General features: G+C 40.9%; 1 protein-coding gene across 8 annotated transcripts in view; it reads right to left on the reverse strand.

Moving 5' to 3' along the window:
* Positions 1-1,041: 1,041 nt before the first annotated feature.
* gab1 (GRB2-associated binding protein 1) overlaps positions 1,042-17,622 on the reverse strand; it is a 65,114-nt gene continuing 48,533 nt past the window's right edge. For 5 of the 8 annotated variants that reach the window (XM_049567231.1, XM_049567222.1, XM_049567271.1 and 2 more), the window contains 9 exons: positions 17,107-17,332; positions 15,702-16,387; positions 13,685-13,779; positions 11,331-11,631; positions 8,393-8,485; positions 7,104-7,197; positions 6,382-6,505; positions 4,188-4,316; positions 1,042-2,923 (listed from right to left, as the gene is read on the reverse strand). In XM_049567231.1, coding sequence (XP_049423188.1) covers positions 2,765-2,923; positions 4,188-4,316; positions 6,382-6,505; positions 7,104-7,197; positions 8,393-8,485; positions 11,331-11,631; positions 13,685-13,779; positions 15,702-16,387; positions 17,107-17,332 — 1,907 coding nt within the window. In that variant the 3' untranslated portion in view covers positions 1,042-2,764. Of the gene's footprint in view, positions 2,924-4,187; positions 4,317-5,363; positions 5,440-6,381; positions 6,506-7,103; positions 7,198-8,392; positions 8,486-11,330; positions 11,632-13,684; positions 13,780-15,701; positions 16,388-17,106; positions 17,333-17,622 lie in introns of all 8 variants that reach the window. The other 3 variants (XM_049567240.1, XM_049567261.1, XM_049567250.1) reach the window with 3 other exon arrangements.

Raw genomic sequence — 17,622 nt, forward strand, 5'->3', positions numbered from 1 at the left:
AGTTAACGTTAGCTAGCTATTTAGCTTTAACGTTAGCCTTTTATTTTAATAACCTAACTGTCAATATCAAAACAAGACTATTATGACAGAAGTTCACTTTGTGTCTCTCATGTTTTACATGTGAGACTTATTTATTTACTTTGACTAACTTTGAGTCGGGGAGTGAGTTAAGCTAATGCTAGCTAAGCTAATGCTCGGCACCTCAAAGACATTTGTCCACAATTATTGCATTAGCTAATGCTAACGTTACAGACCAAATATGTATAGATAAAACTTACTATTGTTCTGAAGACATTTCCGGATTCTTCTACACAAGTGGAACAAAAATAAATCCCCTTTCCACATACTGTAAATAAGCTTTAAAGAGTTTAGACACACTCCAGAAATTACTACTTTTTATTTCCTACGACTAAGCTTGTCAAATAAACATGGCGACCGGAAGTGACATAAAAACTTTGCTTACCACCTTGCCTTGTCTTAATAATAATCATCTTAATAATACATATACAGTAAATACTACATCTAACTGAATTATGTTTACACCTATATTGATTTCATCTTCCTTAATGTTATATTTTAATCATTATTTCATTTGTCTTGCCTTGAGCAATAGGTCATTAATTACTTACTATACGTCATATGGGAAACCAAAAGACAAGCTTGGTACATGTTCAATTGAAGACATGGACATGGCTTGTTTGATCCATTACTATTCTGATGGCAAGATCAAATTGCTCTGCATGTCTGGACAATTTTCTTGATTATCCATAATTCAGTTGTAAATTATAACTTTGACAGTAAAGTGACAGAGATCTAGGAATTAAAGACGTGCAAATCTGAGAGTATGTGGAATGGCATCAATTTTCTAATCTGAATTTGATTGAAAAGAAAAAACAAACAAACAAAAAAAAAACCACCATGCACATTTTACACTGGATTTTTTTTTTTACCTTCTACTCTGTTTCTTTACCTTCTGTTTCCCACTTTGATTTCCTAATCATAATGGAAAGACATCACAATGGAAAGAAGAAAGACAACACATGCATAAGAGGTTGGATTTTATTTAGTCCACTTTTAAAATTTACATTTTCTGTCGAGATTCATTAAAAAAGATAAAGCATCATCAGCTCTGCAGTCCGTATCACAAAGAGACTGCAATAAGGAAAGAGTGAAGTAGAATGAAGATGACTTAGTAGGCACATTTTTCAAATGATACATGTTAATCTAATTGATGGCAAAAATATGTACAGCAATGATTTTATCTCGTGGTAGCACATGCTCGGGACTTCTGAGTGAGAGTTCACAGGTTAGTAAAGCACAGATTTATGCAGACATAACGACTTTTTCACCGTCTATTAAAGATGTATCAAGTTGACTACATGAGGCAGTCAATTTCCCAAAACTGTATGCCAGTTCAATTTGAAATAAATTAAACCTACGACGAGAGAGAAATGAGGAATATCAATGAACTTGTGAAACTAATTGACCGGCGCTTGTCAAACTAAGCATTTTAACAGACTAGAGCAAATGTTCCTCCATATGAATCAAGAATACTGAGCTAAAAGTGGACAGGACATCCACCTGATGAAATAACTTGAGAAATAAATTAGAAATGGATAGTTGTATTATTAGTACCTGATTTTCTCTCTCTCTAGCCTAAGTTTGATACCTTTGCATAACTTATAGAAAACCTGTCACGTTCTTTTTAAAAACTCACAGTAATTCATTCATTAATCACAAGTCCTGATACCACCTAAGACAGGCACAGGATTCTACCCTGCAGAATCCACATACCTTCGAGTCAAACACACTGGATATTCCACACAAATAAAAGACACTTTTCCTGTTTATATACATAACACTTTTGTACAGTCTTTGCACTTCCATTATAACAGATTGAAGCATCTCCATGTACAAAGTAAATGGAAATCAAATCATGTTCAGTGGATTAAACCTTGAGTGAATCCAAAGCTTAAATTGAGCACTTGGTTACATGTAAAATGAACGAGTTCAACTGCCGTTGCATTGAAAGTCAAAAGTAATAAAACTATGAAATTCTTTCGCACTGGGTTATTCTGGGGATCAGGTTTGAAGTTTGCCTTATACAGAGATCGGGGTCAGTTTCAGCCATCCAAACTATCTTAGTGAAGACGTTGTAAAACTGACCTGGGACCAGTGCCCATGGAAACTTCACTCCACTTGAACGGGAGAAACTGAAAAATCAACACTGTTAACCAGCTATCCTAAGGCGTAGAGTGTTGCATTGATAAAGTACTGTGATCATGTTATCAAGTGATTTCACTTACACTCCAAAACAACATCAAACAGCATTATAATTTAAGGAAATGTTAACTGTGGATCAGGCCACCAGCCATTGAAAGGTGAACAACAGAACAAAAAAAAAAAAAAAAACAACTAACCCAATATAGGAGGCAGTGAATGTTCAAAGTTCATGAGTCTGCTTAAGTCAAACCCCGTAGACAAGTCCAGTCATTCCACCTGCTTTCATACTGCATACAGCTTATTCCTGGCTCACATCCCTTCCTACAACTGTACACACAGTGCTGTCCTAGGCCTGACAGCAGTGTAAACTAAACACCGTTGAGTGGCTATGAAGCTCCACTGGCCCCTACACATGAAGGATCTTGCTGAGGTGGAACGTGACAGCTGGACCATCCCAAAGCACAAACCAGAGCCTACACAAGCGTAAAAGGCCCAACGGTCTGGGGGTTTGGAGGGTGGGTTGGCAGTTGGGACAACATGGTCACTTGGGTCCCTTGGAAGGGGTGTCTGTCTCTGTGGATTGGCGGCCATCGTTCCAGGCCTCCCGGGTGCTCTTGAGGGCCTGTGTCCGTTGCTGGTCCACAACCACGTAGTCAACACGCTCATCTGATGCTGCCATGCCAGTTCCATTGCTTTTCATCTGAAGAACAAAAACACACAAAGGTCTGTCTTAAGGCTTTAGCACACCAAGTCCATATTTTTCGCATGTTTTTTAAAATACCTTGTCACCTGATAAAGAGTGTTATGCACAGAAACCTTGCACACTTGAGTCTGATGCATTTTATTGTTCTATTTCTTGCAAAATCACAAATCTAAAGACACTTTTGCTCCCTTGCTTCTCTCCGCTCACCTCTCTAGACTGTCACCACTCTCTGCCGGGGTCCTGCATTTGGCACCGGGGCTACCAGAGTTATGAAATGGTACTGTGCTGCTATTAAATTGTATTATCAATGCTGTTGTGTATTGGTGGATAGGCTAACATTACCATCTCTTGTCTAAAATTTCAAGAAGGATATAGCTTGTATATATTTCTTCCCGTTTCTTTTTGCGGTTGTATGTGTCCCGCAGGTTATACCACACTTCCTTCACTGCTTTTTGCTCCAACGACTTTTAAAAGGCTTTTGACAGATGCAAAAAAAGCAGGAAAAAACAAACTGGTCCAAAAACGTAAATGAACATTTTCTGAATGTGCAATGGCCTTTAAACCAAATTCAGACCAAAGATTCATGACAAGCCGAAACTGTTTTAGAATGTTGCACAGAAAAGTTGCAGTACTGTGATCTGTCCTGTCTCAGCTCAACTCAAGCCTGCAACTCCTCGTCAAGTCACCAGGGGCTGGTTTTAGAACCTAAGGCATGCCGCTTCTTTAACAGACAACCAACTTGTAGTGAATAAGCTGGTCGAGTCAGTAACAAACTGTCAACTGGTCAAAATGGCAGAGTTTGGGAAGGAGGAAAGAGAGGATCATTTCATAAATTTCAAGAACAGCTGTGTCTTTGAGACACAACCCTTAAAATGTACTCAAATAAGAACAGAACTGTTAAAACAAGCACTGGTTGGTTATTTAAACTGTCATCTGAAGCCCAGATCACTACTGGAAGTTATCCCACTATCACTATCCTCATTCATATTTTAAGATGCTACAAATTATATCCAGCTACAAAAAAGCCTGAAAAACTGGGAGTTAGAACAGAGAAATATTGCTTAAGAGATGATACACTGTCTTGTCCAGTCGTATTGGTGTAAACTGGCAGGTTTCAGATCGCTGCAGACCGGTGTTCTGCAAGTAGTTACAAGTTTCAACTCCTCTCGTCGTGAATCTTTGGTCTGAACAGGGCTTGCGAGTTTCTTCAAAGTGACTTGTGAACACATGGCTCAGAATGTGAGGGCTAATAAATTCCTACCTTCCGAGGTGGGGTAGACTTGCCGGGGTCAAGATCCAAATCCAGGTACTCCACCTGTTTGTCTCCCTTCGGCTTCACCATCGGGCTGCTCCCACCATCCGCGGTCATGGGGGCACCAAGCTTCATGTTCTACATAAGCCAGGAGAGGATACTTTTATTGACAGAAGAGGAGCACTGACTGAGACAGTGTCAGTCAAACAAAGCTCACATCTTAATACAATCTAGTACTGTCACAATAACCAACATTTGTTTGCTACAATTGCAGGAGATTTGATTTCCTAAAAAGTTTGTACTTTCGCAAATAATTCAACCCCAACTTCAGAGGGTGCGCATACAGGTGCAGATGGGTTTGTGGACTCACATTTAAAGGATTAAAAATAGCACTGCAATAGAGAAAACCTAACATTCCTGGGTAAGGTAGTCAACAAATCACAGTCCGTGTAAACTAGTTGTCAAAACTGGAGCAAGTAGTGAGTGACAGAATTACTTAGATGAAACAGATCATCGCTTTATTATAAGAATAGATTTGTTTAATCAGTGAACATCTTTTCATCTAGCTGGTCCCATCTAACAGGCACCAGACTGGCAGAGTTTGTTCGCTGAAGCATTGGATGCATCATTTTGCTGATACGGCCAACAAAAATGGGCACCCAACCAACATGCCAAAACTCCAGTTGCTTCAAAGCTGTCCAATGAAAAACACATAACTTTACAAAGCAACTCAGAATTTAACATATTTTAATTTGAATTCTGAGAAGGTTTTTGCACTGGTTCTGATTGCAGAGTTTATGTTAATGCTTAGTTTATGATGCTTTCCATATTTTATCAGATTTAAGATAGAGATGAAAACAAAATTCTGGTATTGTGACAACACTACAGTTCATGTAGAACCTACAGGTAGTGTTAATTTCTAACTACAAGTGGGGTGGAGTTATTAAAACTAGGATGATGACAAAACTAGGACATTCTAATAGTAAGGAAAGTGATGGTATGTAACATCTAGAAATCACTGCAGACTGTGTATCAAACCACAGTTTCTAGCTGGGAGTGATAAAAGCACAGCAAAGTATGCACTATATACTTGCTGGATTTCTGATTTAACAACACCTGGAACTGGTAACCTCTGGTGTTCTGACAGGGCAGGCCATGCATGTCTAACCTGACAACCCTGCTCACCTCCTCTATGGTGTCAAGTTCCTCCACCTCCCTCTTTACAGGGGTGATGGGGACTGTGCAGTAGAAGGACTCCTCTCTACACAGAGAGAAAAGGAAGCAGTGACAAAGGGAATAAAAAAAGAGAAACGGCAGATGGTCAAGAACAAAATGCAGGAAAAAAGAAAATGGATGAAGCCAGAGTCTGGTGAAGCCAAAGAAATGATAAGCTAGGGAGAAAGAAATGAGTGATAAAAGAACAGGAAGTCAGCAGACAATATAAAAGCAAACGCTGGAAAAAGTTAAATTGTTACAGCAAGAAAAATAGGAAAATGATACATCTAATACCCAGACTGTAAGAGAAAGAATCCCCGATGACAGAAATGTTATCCCATCGGTGTGCGGTTGATGTAGCCAATATTATTCTGGATACATCAGCCAAGTGTGTCTGTTTCCGCAGGCACCACTGAATGACTAAAAGACACTTGATTTTGATTCCACTTCAACCAATGCCCAAATAACAAAAAGGGATCTTTTGAGCTACAGTGAGGGTACTGATTTAACAAAACAAGTATTTTTTTTAAGAACACACTACCTGGAAAGCAAAAGAACAAAAATAGAGAATAAAGAAAGCAGAGCGGCAGAACGAGAGGAAACTGCAAAGAAAGAGTTGAAGTGGTGAGGAGTCCGTCTGCAGCAACCAGTAATTTGTCCACACTAATGTATGCCTTAGGGAGAGGAGCGAGAACTGGAAAAGGGTATTTCTAATACCTTCTGTACAACAATTACAGCCTGAAATTCTAGGTTGCATGGTGAAACTTTGTCTGCCCCACAAAAACTCCACTGTATTTATGGTGCATCTGTTGTGAAAACTGTTGTTGTTCGTATGTAAATGATGTAAAAATAGTTTCAACAAACACATATCACAATAAAAATCAAAATAAACATTTAGATTTTTTCTTGCTGTGATTATCTGTGATTTGAGAATATAAAAAAAAATCATGCAACTTCTTAAATCAGAGGATAGTTGTGTGTTACATACTGGTTCATCTGTGGACATACTAGAGACCATGGCTACATAATTCTCATCACAGTCCTCGGAGTCAGTGCTGGAGGCCGTACTATGCACTGACGGGGGTCTTGTTGGCATTGGAAACCTAGAGAGACTGAGCAGCATGCACAATGTTTACACACCGACTTCCAGACAAACACAGTCTCTGGTGAGCACAACATACAATACAGACATCACAGCTAAAAAACCACTGCAGCCAGAAGAGTCCCTGCAGCACAAAGCACAGAAATAGACCTCATCCCAGATAAGACAACAGACTGCATTAAGTATCATGTAGCTCTGAGGCATATCCCAGACCAGTTTGTATGAGCAGTGCTACTTTGGTCACAAAGTGACTACAGTAATGCATGAAGTGTTAGTGCCTACTTCTTTAGTTAAGTGTAACCACTACAAAAAAGGGAATGTTCACACCAAATAATATTGTCACTACAAAAAAGAAACGCAACAGCAGCTGCTTTGGTAACCTGGAGATGAAGTGCAGCAATTTATTTTTATTGTCTCTCTAAAAAGTAAAATTTTTCTCAACTCTAAAAAGCACTCCACTCCTCCCGATAACAATTGGCTCTAAAAAAAAATTACTTAATCAATTAAATAAATGCTTACAGGGCAGCAGAGTGGTGTGAACATGCCCTTAGCTGTTAGCAAAATGCAGAACTACAAAAAAAATGCTGCAGATCATTTTAGATACTTACTCCCGAGCGAATGACCGTGTGACAGGCGAGCGGACAGGCGTACAAGGCTCTTCCCATTCTGGCAGTGGTTTTATCTCCAGTGGAGCGGGTCTTCCTGAAGCAAGGTACACACACCAGTCAGTCGCTGCTCAAGACGCACACTTTAGCGACATGTATGTGAGGCTGACAAACGTTAATGGCAGAAAAGTTGCATATAATGTATAACGACCTAGGTGTTCATAATATAACACTGTAAGAGTTCGAAATCATTTCTACTGCAGATCAAGACTAGAATAAATGATGCATAATGAATATAGATGTAAACAAGCTTTTATTTAGAAAAAAAATGTGTTTAGAATGATTACAAACAGCTGAAAAATAGATGAGAAAAACTAGCAGAAATACAAAAATCTGGGCCATTTGTAGTGCAACTCTCTTTAGTTTCAGTAGTTATTGCTTTATAAATTAATAGCAGCGTTTTTCTTCTCATTTATCCCTTCAGCGTCTTGTATGTCCTCATCACAAGCTGTTCATGTCTGCTGCAAACTGTGGTGAGACTTTTGTAGCAAGAAAACAACAACTTTTGGATGTGTGAGGGAAAAAAATGTGTGAAACATAGTTTAAACCAATAAATACAAACTGAGAACAATGGGCCTTTTGTACAGTGAGAAACTCTGTGCAATGTAACAGCTTACATGTTATCAGAGCCTAATAATGTCACCGTTGGACTAAAACATTGTAATCTAAAGAAGGTAGCCACTGCTAGTTTGCACACAAGCAGGAGAGATCATCTGTGTGAGTCTCTCTTTCATTAGATGATATCATTGTTCAATTTCCTCCTGAAGAGGTATCTACTTCTTTCCAGAGCCGAGTGAGTGTCTGTCTGACAGTAATTCTGTTGTGGCTGCTACATCTGAATGTGTGTTTTGGATGCAAGATGTGTTAGACAACAACACAAAGAGAAATGTCTGGAAAGAGAAATGTTAGTGAGTAGTCATATCAGAGTGAGGGGATATTTAGGTAAGGTGGTAGTAATTATTCTTTGAGGCATGTTGCGACTCCAAAACTGAATACGGTGCAATTCATTGTGCATAAAGTGCACACTCATCACCCTCCTGCTGGGATTTAAAATAATTGGACTGGATTAATGCAACAGCTCTGACACAATGCTATATTCTTAAACCTATTTGGGTAGCTATGGAGTAACAAGAGGAGTCCCAGAACATGCAAAGAGTCGAGATGAAGTTTGGACAGGTCAAAGAATGCAAAGTTTTCACATACACAATGGCAGTTCAGTGTGGAGTACCTACCCTTGCGTCGTCCCCTCGGGAATTCACCTACGGTTTGAGAGTCAGTTCGCTCTAAACCGACACCTTTTGCTCTTATTATTTTAGGACTCTGACCTGATTGGTGAAAGAAGACTTTGCTCATTACAAAATTTATTTGGTGATCACAACAGTTTAGCCCTACTGTAACAACTGCGCTGCCATGCAAAGCGAAAGACGAGACTTTGCTTGAACAACAAAACTACACCCTCACGTACACCCAATCACCTTTTTGTGCAGCACAGTTATCAAGAGGATGATTGTCATGACAACAGCAGACCCATATTGCCCAACATGCACCTCACTCCATGCACCACGGCTTCCCACACAAAGACTGACATCACAGCTGTGCATGCACGACGAGCTGTGTATGAGCACTGAGAGTACACTGAGGAATCATGTCATGATGAGGAGAGGACATACAAATCTGCAGTCGCCTACTGACGAGACACACACTGTAGCTTCTTTTGCATTAACACACTGATCACAACATTTTTCTGCAGTGCTGACAAGACCAAAAACCTAAATGTGCCGGAATATCAAATTAAGATAATTAATTTCAGCGGAATCACATATCATGGTGTTAATTAAGCAAAAGCCGCTGGCTGGCCTTGACCACAGATGCCAGATGCAAAGCCTTCACAACCAAAGCAGAGAGAGAAGCGCTCAGAAGATGAACATAGCTGGTAGTGAGTTGAATTAGTCCACAGTGTAGAGGAATTTTGCATGGCTCATGGTAGAGAAAGAAAAGAATATCATCCAAAGTAAAAATTAAAAGAGCTATCTGTGCTAAATACTGGTTCTAAAATAAAGTACAGCTGCAAGGACATCCAAGTTGCTTAAATCCAAAATTTTATACCGAGAGCAGTGGATATAAGGTTTAGATCTAAACTATAATAATGATCTAAATTTGTGTAAAACCTTTCAAATAATCAATTACATTAAAATTGAAATGCATCAACAAGATGGCATCAAAAGAGGAAGGCAAATCAGGAGGGTTTGCAGATATTTCCACTCTGTTCAAAAACAGAAGTTAGATACACTTCCATTTCTTAGCTTTCCTGATAAAACCAAAAAATATGGTGGAGACAGTCAAAAAAAACATAACGTGATGAATAGTGCTTAAGATAAATTTAATGTCAACAAAAAAAAGGATAAAATCAGGGTTGCTGGACAATATGAAACAGAGAGAGGAAGTGACTTTAGTTGTTCTTTTATCTCAGACATGTGTTAGGATGTCTTGGCATGTTTCGGCGGAAACTTCTGCCTTCCTCAGAAGTGTCACTTGGTGGTGGTTGTGAGGAGTCTTTATCAGCTGATCAGCTGAAAAACTTCTGAGGAAGGCGGAAGTTTCCGCCGAAAAATGTCAAGGTATGTAACATCCTAACACATGTCTGAGATAAAAGAACAACTAAAGTCATTATCAGAAACTAAAGACATAATGAACACCAATGAACTAGAGAGAGGAAGTGATAGCGAAGGAAATCTAAAAATGACAGGGCCAAAACTACATAAGAGAACAATTCTTTTTAACGCCTTACATTCTGGACATTATTGATCAAAAACTACAGGCCTCGATATAAAATGCACTAATATCCCCTCAAATTTGGTTGCAATAATTAAAATTTTCTAAAAGCTGTTTAAACATGTTTAAAATGCAAGAGGATCTGGTAAACACAGTTGTGCTGAGGACTAGCTTATAACTGACTGGCTACTGGCAGCTTTACATTTTCCTCCCCTAACTACAGTTTATATATTCTGGAATGAACTTTGTCCAATACACTGCACAACACAAATTATTTAACATACAGAATTTAGGAGGTATGAGTACTCCCCGTGTTACAACAATCACACATTTTTTAAACAGTGGAGAGTCACTGCTTGTAGATGTACATCCATGTTTCATGAGCACTTGAGATTTCCAGTTACGGCTTTTTTTGCGTGAAATATGAGTAAGACGTGAAACTAGTTGGCCTTCAGTATAGCAGCTGGATGATTTGGAGAAATAAAAATCTTTTTATAACTTTTAGTCATGGAAGTCCATGACTGCAGTAGACGCATGCCAAATTTGGAAATGACTGACTCAAAGGTCACAGAAAAGAAAAAGACCACAAGTGATGCATGAGAGGATTCCCCCACTGGGAACAGTTAAACTCCATAACATGTCCTATTTTCTTCAGTGACATTAACAGCCCTTGCTTTTGGTTTGCCTACATGACGACTCCCTGTCTCCCTGACATCCTTCAATTCTCTTTCTCTCTCTGCCCATTACTGAGCCTTTCAATCTGCCCAGATTGTAATTCCCCTTGCTATTAGGTCTTTCATCAAAGAGCGCCATTCAGCTAAAGGGAACAAAGGGGATGGAGGTGACCACTCCGTGCTTCGGTCACTCCATGGCACAGGGACCAGCCCCCTCCAAAACGATCTACAGGCCTCTTGAGCTCGGGACAAAAGTCCTTTTGACAAGGAGCTTACTGTGTTGGATATAAGAGGATGTAGCAAGCCCTAAACTAATTTATCAAGAGGTGAAATAAGTTGGTCAAGGGCAGGGGCAGAAGAAGATGATGGTATTTTATACACCAGACAAACCAAGGGAGACAAAATGAGACAACACATTTTTTCACATTAATAATGGCAACTGAAGTATGATGAAGAAGGACACTGCTTAGAGATGGTTGGAAATGGTGAAATGTTGTGCAGATGGCTGTATGACCATGAGCCAGCACTGTGAGAATAGCAGCTGAGTGTGAGACAAAGCGTGGTCAGTTGTTGCATTAGTGAAATCTGAGCATACTGAAGCAAGTTAAGTGCAACAATACACTTCAGCACACATCAACCCCGCAGCAAGAACTTCACAAACCTACAGAATATTTATGAACCACAGTCAAAGCCACACGTGCATACACAGCCACTGTCCTCTCACCTTTGCGGTCAGGTTTGAGATTTCGGTCCACAGGCGGGGGCTGGCAGTCACTGAGCATTGGCCTGCGAGGAGGGGTCTTGGGACTGGAGCGAAAGCCCATGTGGGCGGGTGGGGGGACCTGCTTTCCCAGGGAGGGGAACTCCATGGTGCTTGGGGTCATGGGCACATAGTTTGGTTCGTGCAAGGGCTCCGACAAACTGCCTGAGTGATGGTTTGACGGGGAGTTGGCACTCATGGGTACATAGTTCTGGTCTACCTCTTCTGTGGACTGGCTGCCCACTGGCATCATTCCTTTGTTTTTCTGAGGGTGACAAGGCGTACATACATATTTACAAACAATGGATAGGCATAACTGGTATGAGGCTGCTGCTGAGGCCACAGAGGAGCAGTAATAATGTTCAACATTATCTCTACATAATAGTTGGTAGCTAACACCCCATCAGCAAACTAAACACTGAGCAGTCATCTGTAAACAGACTCTCTTTTTGTTTTGGATATTGTATTTGACAAAAGCACAAATAAAAAGAAGCCTGAGAACCAGCAACAGCCAATCAATATTTTCAGTATTTCTTTTAATTTTTCCCCACCACACCAGACTATCCGTTATTTTGCCTGCACATTTCATGTACATAAAATATTGAGCTTATGCACAAATGCTAAAAGTAGTGGGTGGGTGTTGGCCCAATATTAGGCCAGGTCATCTGCCGCAGCACTCCATCACTCTCCTTCTTGGTCAAATAGCCCTTACACAGCCTGGAGGTGTGTTTGGGGTCATTGTCCTGTTGAAAAATAAATGATCGTCCAACTAAACGCAAACCGGATGGAATGGCATGTCGCTGCAGGATGCTGTGGTAGCCATGCTGGTTCAGTGTGCCTTCAATTTTGAATAAATCCCCAACAGTGTCACCAGCAAAACACCCCCACACCATCACACCTCCTCCTCCATGCTTCACAGTGGGAACCAGGCATGTGGAATCCATCCGTTCACCTTTTCTGCGTCTCACAAAGAAACGGCGGTTGGAAACAAAGATCTCAAATTTGGACTCATCAGACCAAAGCACAGATTTCCACTGGTCTAATGTCCATTCCTTGTGTTTCTTGGCCCAAACAAATCTCTTCTGCTTGTTGCCTCTCCTTAGCAGTGGTTTCCTAGCAGCTATTTGACCATGAAGGCCTGATTCACGCAGTCTCCTCTTAACAGCTGTTCTAGAGATGGGTCTGCTGCTAGAACTCTGTGTGGCATTCATCTGGTCTCTGATCTGAGCTGCTGTTAACTTGCGATTTCTGAGGCTGGTGACTCGAATGAACTTATCCTCAGAAGCAGAGGTGACTCTTGGTCTTCCTTTCCTGGGTCGGTCCTCATGTGTGCCAGTTTCGTTGTAGCGCTTGATGGTTTTTGCGACTCCACTTGGGGACACATTTAAAGTTTTTGCAATTTTCCGGACTGACTGACCTTCATTTCTTAAAGTAATGATGGCCACTGCTTTTTCTTTAGTTAGCTGATTGGTTCTTGCCATAATATGAATTTTAACAGTTGTCCAATAGGGCTGTCGGCTGTGTATTAACCTGACTTCTGCACAACACAACTGATGGTCCCAACCCCATTGATAAAGCAAGAAATTCCACTAATTAACCCTGATAAGGCACACCTGTGAAGTGGAAACCATTTCAGGTGACTACCTCTTGAAGCTCATGGAGAGAATGCCAAGAGTGTACAAAGCAGTAATCAGAGCAAAGGGTGGCTATTCTGAAGAAACTAGAATATAAAACATGTTTTCAGTTATTTCACCTTTTTTTGTTAAGTACATAACTCCACATGTGTTCATTCATAGTTTTGATGCCTTCAGTGAGAATCTACAATGTAAATAGTCATGAAAATAAAGAAAACGCATTGAATGAGAAGGTGTGTCCAAACTTTTGGCCTGTACTGTAACTTGAAAGTGTTACGTCCCTATAAACAATTCCAATCAAGACTGTCAAAACATCCACAGTCATAACACAAACATCTTCCCTTTAAGCACTGTTAAATATTTTCTTATCTTCAGACAAAAGGTGTAGGAGATGTTTCTTTTACCTGCTTGACAGTTTGGACTGTGACTCCAGTCTTCCTCAGAAGTGTCATCTGACATGTTGCTGACGTGTCATTTATCATCAACACGTCAGATGACACTTCTGAGGAAGACGGGAGTCACAGTCCTACACCTTTTGTCTGAAGATAAGAAAATAATGAACAATTTTAAAAAGAAGACAAAATTAACCTAATCAACCCTTTAAGCAGTCAGCTGCGACTTGAAAGCGCTCCAATGTTCAACAGAATTGAGTTTAAAACTGGTGAACTTTGGTGCAACACTTACAAAGTAGCTGTTGAAGCTTTCGTTGAAGTCAAACGAGCAGCTTTTCTCCGAGGGGAATGATCTAGGAATGTCATAGCAGTCCTGGGATCCAAAATCTGCAACAAAATAAGAACAAATAAAATCACCAAATATACATGATTGCAAAAAGCATATACTGCAGCTTTATGAAGATATTTAACACTTAATGATTTTATCAATAATAGAAGAGTGCCACACATAGTTTCCCACAGCAAAGCTATATGCCTATTTAGCTATGGCATAATCTAACAATACAAACAATACAGGCCTAATTAAAATATTGTATGTGTTTTCATGAATCTGCAGAGCTTTTATTCAGTGGGAGAGAGATCGGCAGCAATACAGTATGTAATGGCTCTACCGTGGAGCACATCATTATTGTTTTTTGCATTCTCATTAGGCACTGATGCAGTCGCTAATGCATTTCACTTACGGCCACAAGAACCACAGCAGTTCCAGGGAAAAGCTTGTAAGGCAAATGAGAGTGTCAGCTGAGGAAGACTAAGTGGGGGGAGACCATGACGAGGAATAATTACAGTGAGAAACATTATTTCTTTGAGATATTGTAACTGCCTCCAAGACAAGCAACACTTGCAGTTTCAAATGGGTCAGATTAAATCCTGTTTGTTTCACAATAGAAACAATTCACCTGAACCAGGTTGTGATTCTTTAAAGTGTATTTTCAGTTTGGTACTCCTTACACTTCCGGACACCCTGGCTTGGTTATATGTCATCAAGATGCAGAGCAGAAACTTATCTTCACCCCAGTCTAATGTTGGGAGAAATATCCACAACAGCCTCAATTCTACTGAACGTGAACTCACACAACACATCATCTAATGAGCCCCGGATATCCACTTTTACAGGTGTTACGCACGAATAAGACTGGTTCACCAAAGACTTCAGACACTCTTGGGTTTTTGTGAGTAATTATCTTTCCACTAATACCTATGTAATGACAATTGTCACCACAAGAGGGAGGAGTAAATGGCAGAGTATATTATGTTGTGTCCATACTTACTCCAGAAGCTTCTCTCCTCTTGTCAGAAAGTTGGGTTTTATTTTAAGCCTTTCCACAAAGGATGTTGTGCATTGATTTCAGATTGATGCTATAGATGTAACATTTTATTATTAAATCTACTTATTTTCTAATTTTACTTAGCTGTTACCTGCAGAAGGCATCTTGTGTCTACACAGAGGATCCTCTCAGGCTCTGACTTTTCAGATTTTAGTACAAACTTCCCTTGATTACAGTGGAAGTGATGACAGAGCTCAGAAATTGCTGTTATGTTACAGGGACTTGTAAACCCCTATGTTAATAGATAATACATTTATCACATGTTTGTCAGATTTAGAGGACAGCACCAATGCTCCCAAGGTTAGTGATGTGTAGTACAGTATACAATATGTGAAACAAAAAAGGCTCTACTGTAGCTAGCAAAAGATATAATGCAAAAGAAGGTATGCATTTGTCCACATAGGAAAGGACATGTCGACTATAGATATGAATTGCTGCACAAACCATCATCAAGTTCCTTATTCATCACCCATAAGAGACATCTGTAGAGAACTGTCCGCTCTGTTTTTGTCTGACAATTTGAATGGACTGTGAACAGAAGAGTAAAGGTGAAAAAAGGATTTGCAGCTGGGAGAAAACATGCCAAGAGCTCCAGTGATGTCTCTTATCATCCATCAAAAGAAAGTGAAAAGGGTGCCGAATGCCTACATAAAAGCTGAGCAAAAGCCGTATAAGGTTGATGAAAAATATCACTGCACTTAAAGGTCAAAATTTCATAGAGGGAAAGTGGCTGTGTGAATGTGTATGTCCTGTTAAACACTAAATTTAGTCTTTAAGTTTTTCCAGGCCGTAAAGCCCACTTTATAATTTCAAAGCACTTTTCTAATGCATTGGTGATCTCTACTTAGACAACATCAAAAGAAAAAACAAAACACACAAACAAAAGAAAAAAAAAAAACAACAATTCTCCCTGACACAAACCTTTGCGGAGGCGTGAACTGTCCACAGTGCCAATAGTGTTGCTGCGTAAAGCCTTATTCCCAGCACTAGTAGGCACACAGTAGTTTCCGTCCGTCTCTGACGCTGAGCGAGGCACACAATAGGTGTCCGTAGGTGAGCGTTCAGCAGGGGGTGGCGGGAGTCCTGAGGTGGAACTGAGCGAAGGCTTGGGTGGTCTAGGAGGGGGTACTACATCTCCCCCACCCTCTGTGCCTCCTACCCCTGTCGACGCTGACAAAGTGCGGGGCACCTGGTAGGTACAGTTTGCGCCAGGCGTAGGTGGGATATCATAACTGATGGAAAGGTTACGCATCTGCGACTCCATCGAGGGTTTTCGTGACGGTGTGTTGAAGACGTAGAGCTCAGAGCCGTCCACGCTGTCTGGATGGGCCAGAGGGGAGGAGGCTGACTTTGGGAGCAGCACAGTGTCCTGGGAGTAGCTGCGAGGCAGGTGGTAAAGGCCGCCGTCAGTTGAGAGTGAGGCACCGCGTGATGGAGGCGAGTCGTAGATGGAAGAGGCGGAGGCAGGGGCTGGGTGCTGTGGGAAGAAGCCGTTGTGCGAGGTGTGTTTAGCTGAGGAGGTGGAGGATGTGGGCGTGCGGTGAGAGGGGACGTTGTCATTCAGGTCTGTCTCTGAAGAGGTAGACTTGGAACACTCAGCATGGGCTCTGAGAAGACAAAACACCAGAGAATTAAATATCCACTACTGATTAAGGGACACTGAGAAATCCACTCAATAATGGCAAGCCTTCACAACACTGTCTGCAAGCCATGATTAGTAACTCAAAGTTATATACAGACATTTTATCACTAATCTTTGGCACCTCTTTCCATATTAGCATCTCTTGTTGGGTCAAGTGAAGGTGGATGCTGGGTAAATGTTAAACATGCAGGCAATGACAAAATAATAATGTTAGGTAAAGTACAGCACACTCTGTTCTGATCCACAAGGTCAGCTCATTGCAAAAGACTCAAACACTTCAAATCTAGAACTAATAATCATCTACAGAAGTCATGTAAATCTACAGCATAATTTATGAAGTGTTTGTGTGTCTCTGTTGATCTGTCTTGTTTTTTTAATACATGTGCAACACTCCACACAAGCAGGCAGTTCCAGCTGGATGGCTGGCCACTCACAGACTAGCCTGGGGAGGAAGAGTCTTGCTCTCACACTCCTCCAGGAGTAAATACTCCTGGTCTCCCTCCAATGGAGAGTGAAGCTGCATTGAGCTACACACCACACAGCGGCGACAAGGACGAGAGTGGCAGTACAGTTAAAATGCACAGAAAGAATAAATGGGTTGGAAAAATGTACAGAGAGAAGCTTATGTCACAGTATAGCACTCCAGCAAAGTGAATACGGAGACTCAGATGCAAACAAACTCACCTGTTGGGTTCGGGCTTTTTGCTCTCACAGTTGACCAGCCACAGGTAATCCTGGGGCTCCTCTGAGCTGGACTGAGAGTCCAGGTGTCGCACACTGACTGGTTGGTATGGAGGGGGCACGCTGGACAACACTGCTGCTGGACCGACAATATTACCCAGTGCTGGGTGTGGTGGGGTGTCCACTACCAGGCCTCCGATGGCTGACTGGTGAGCAGCTTTTGCTGCCTCTGGAGGAGAGAAACAAGACGGCGGGGGTTAACTCCTCTCAAGACTGTTAATGTTTATGTGTCACCTACTTTAGTATATCAAGCCTGCTTTAAAGTGCTAAAAGGTCAAATACAACAGCACAGATACCTTCAAAGGGGGTGGGACTCTGCCACTGAATTTGTGATCACCTCCAATAATGACAGAATTTAAGACACTGTTATGAAATAAAGCCTTAAAGAGACAGTTCACCCCCAAATTAAAAATACAGATTCTTCCTTTTACCTGTAGTGCTATATATCAATCTAAACTG

This window comes from Epinephelus fuscoguttatus, linkage group LG3 (assembly GCF_011397635.1).
Source record: "Epinephelus fuscoguttatus linkage group LG3, E.fuscoguttatus.final_Chr_v1".
NCBI lineage: Eukaryota > Metazoa > Chordata > Actinopteri > Perciformes > Serranidae > Epinephelus > Epinephelus fuscoguttatus.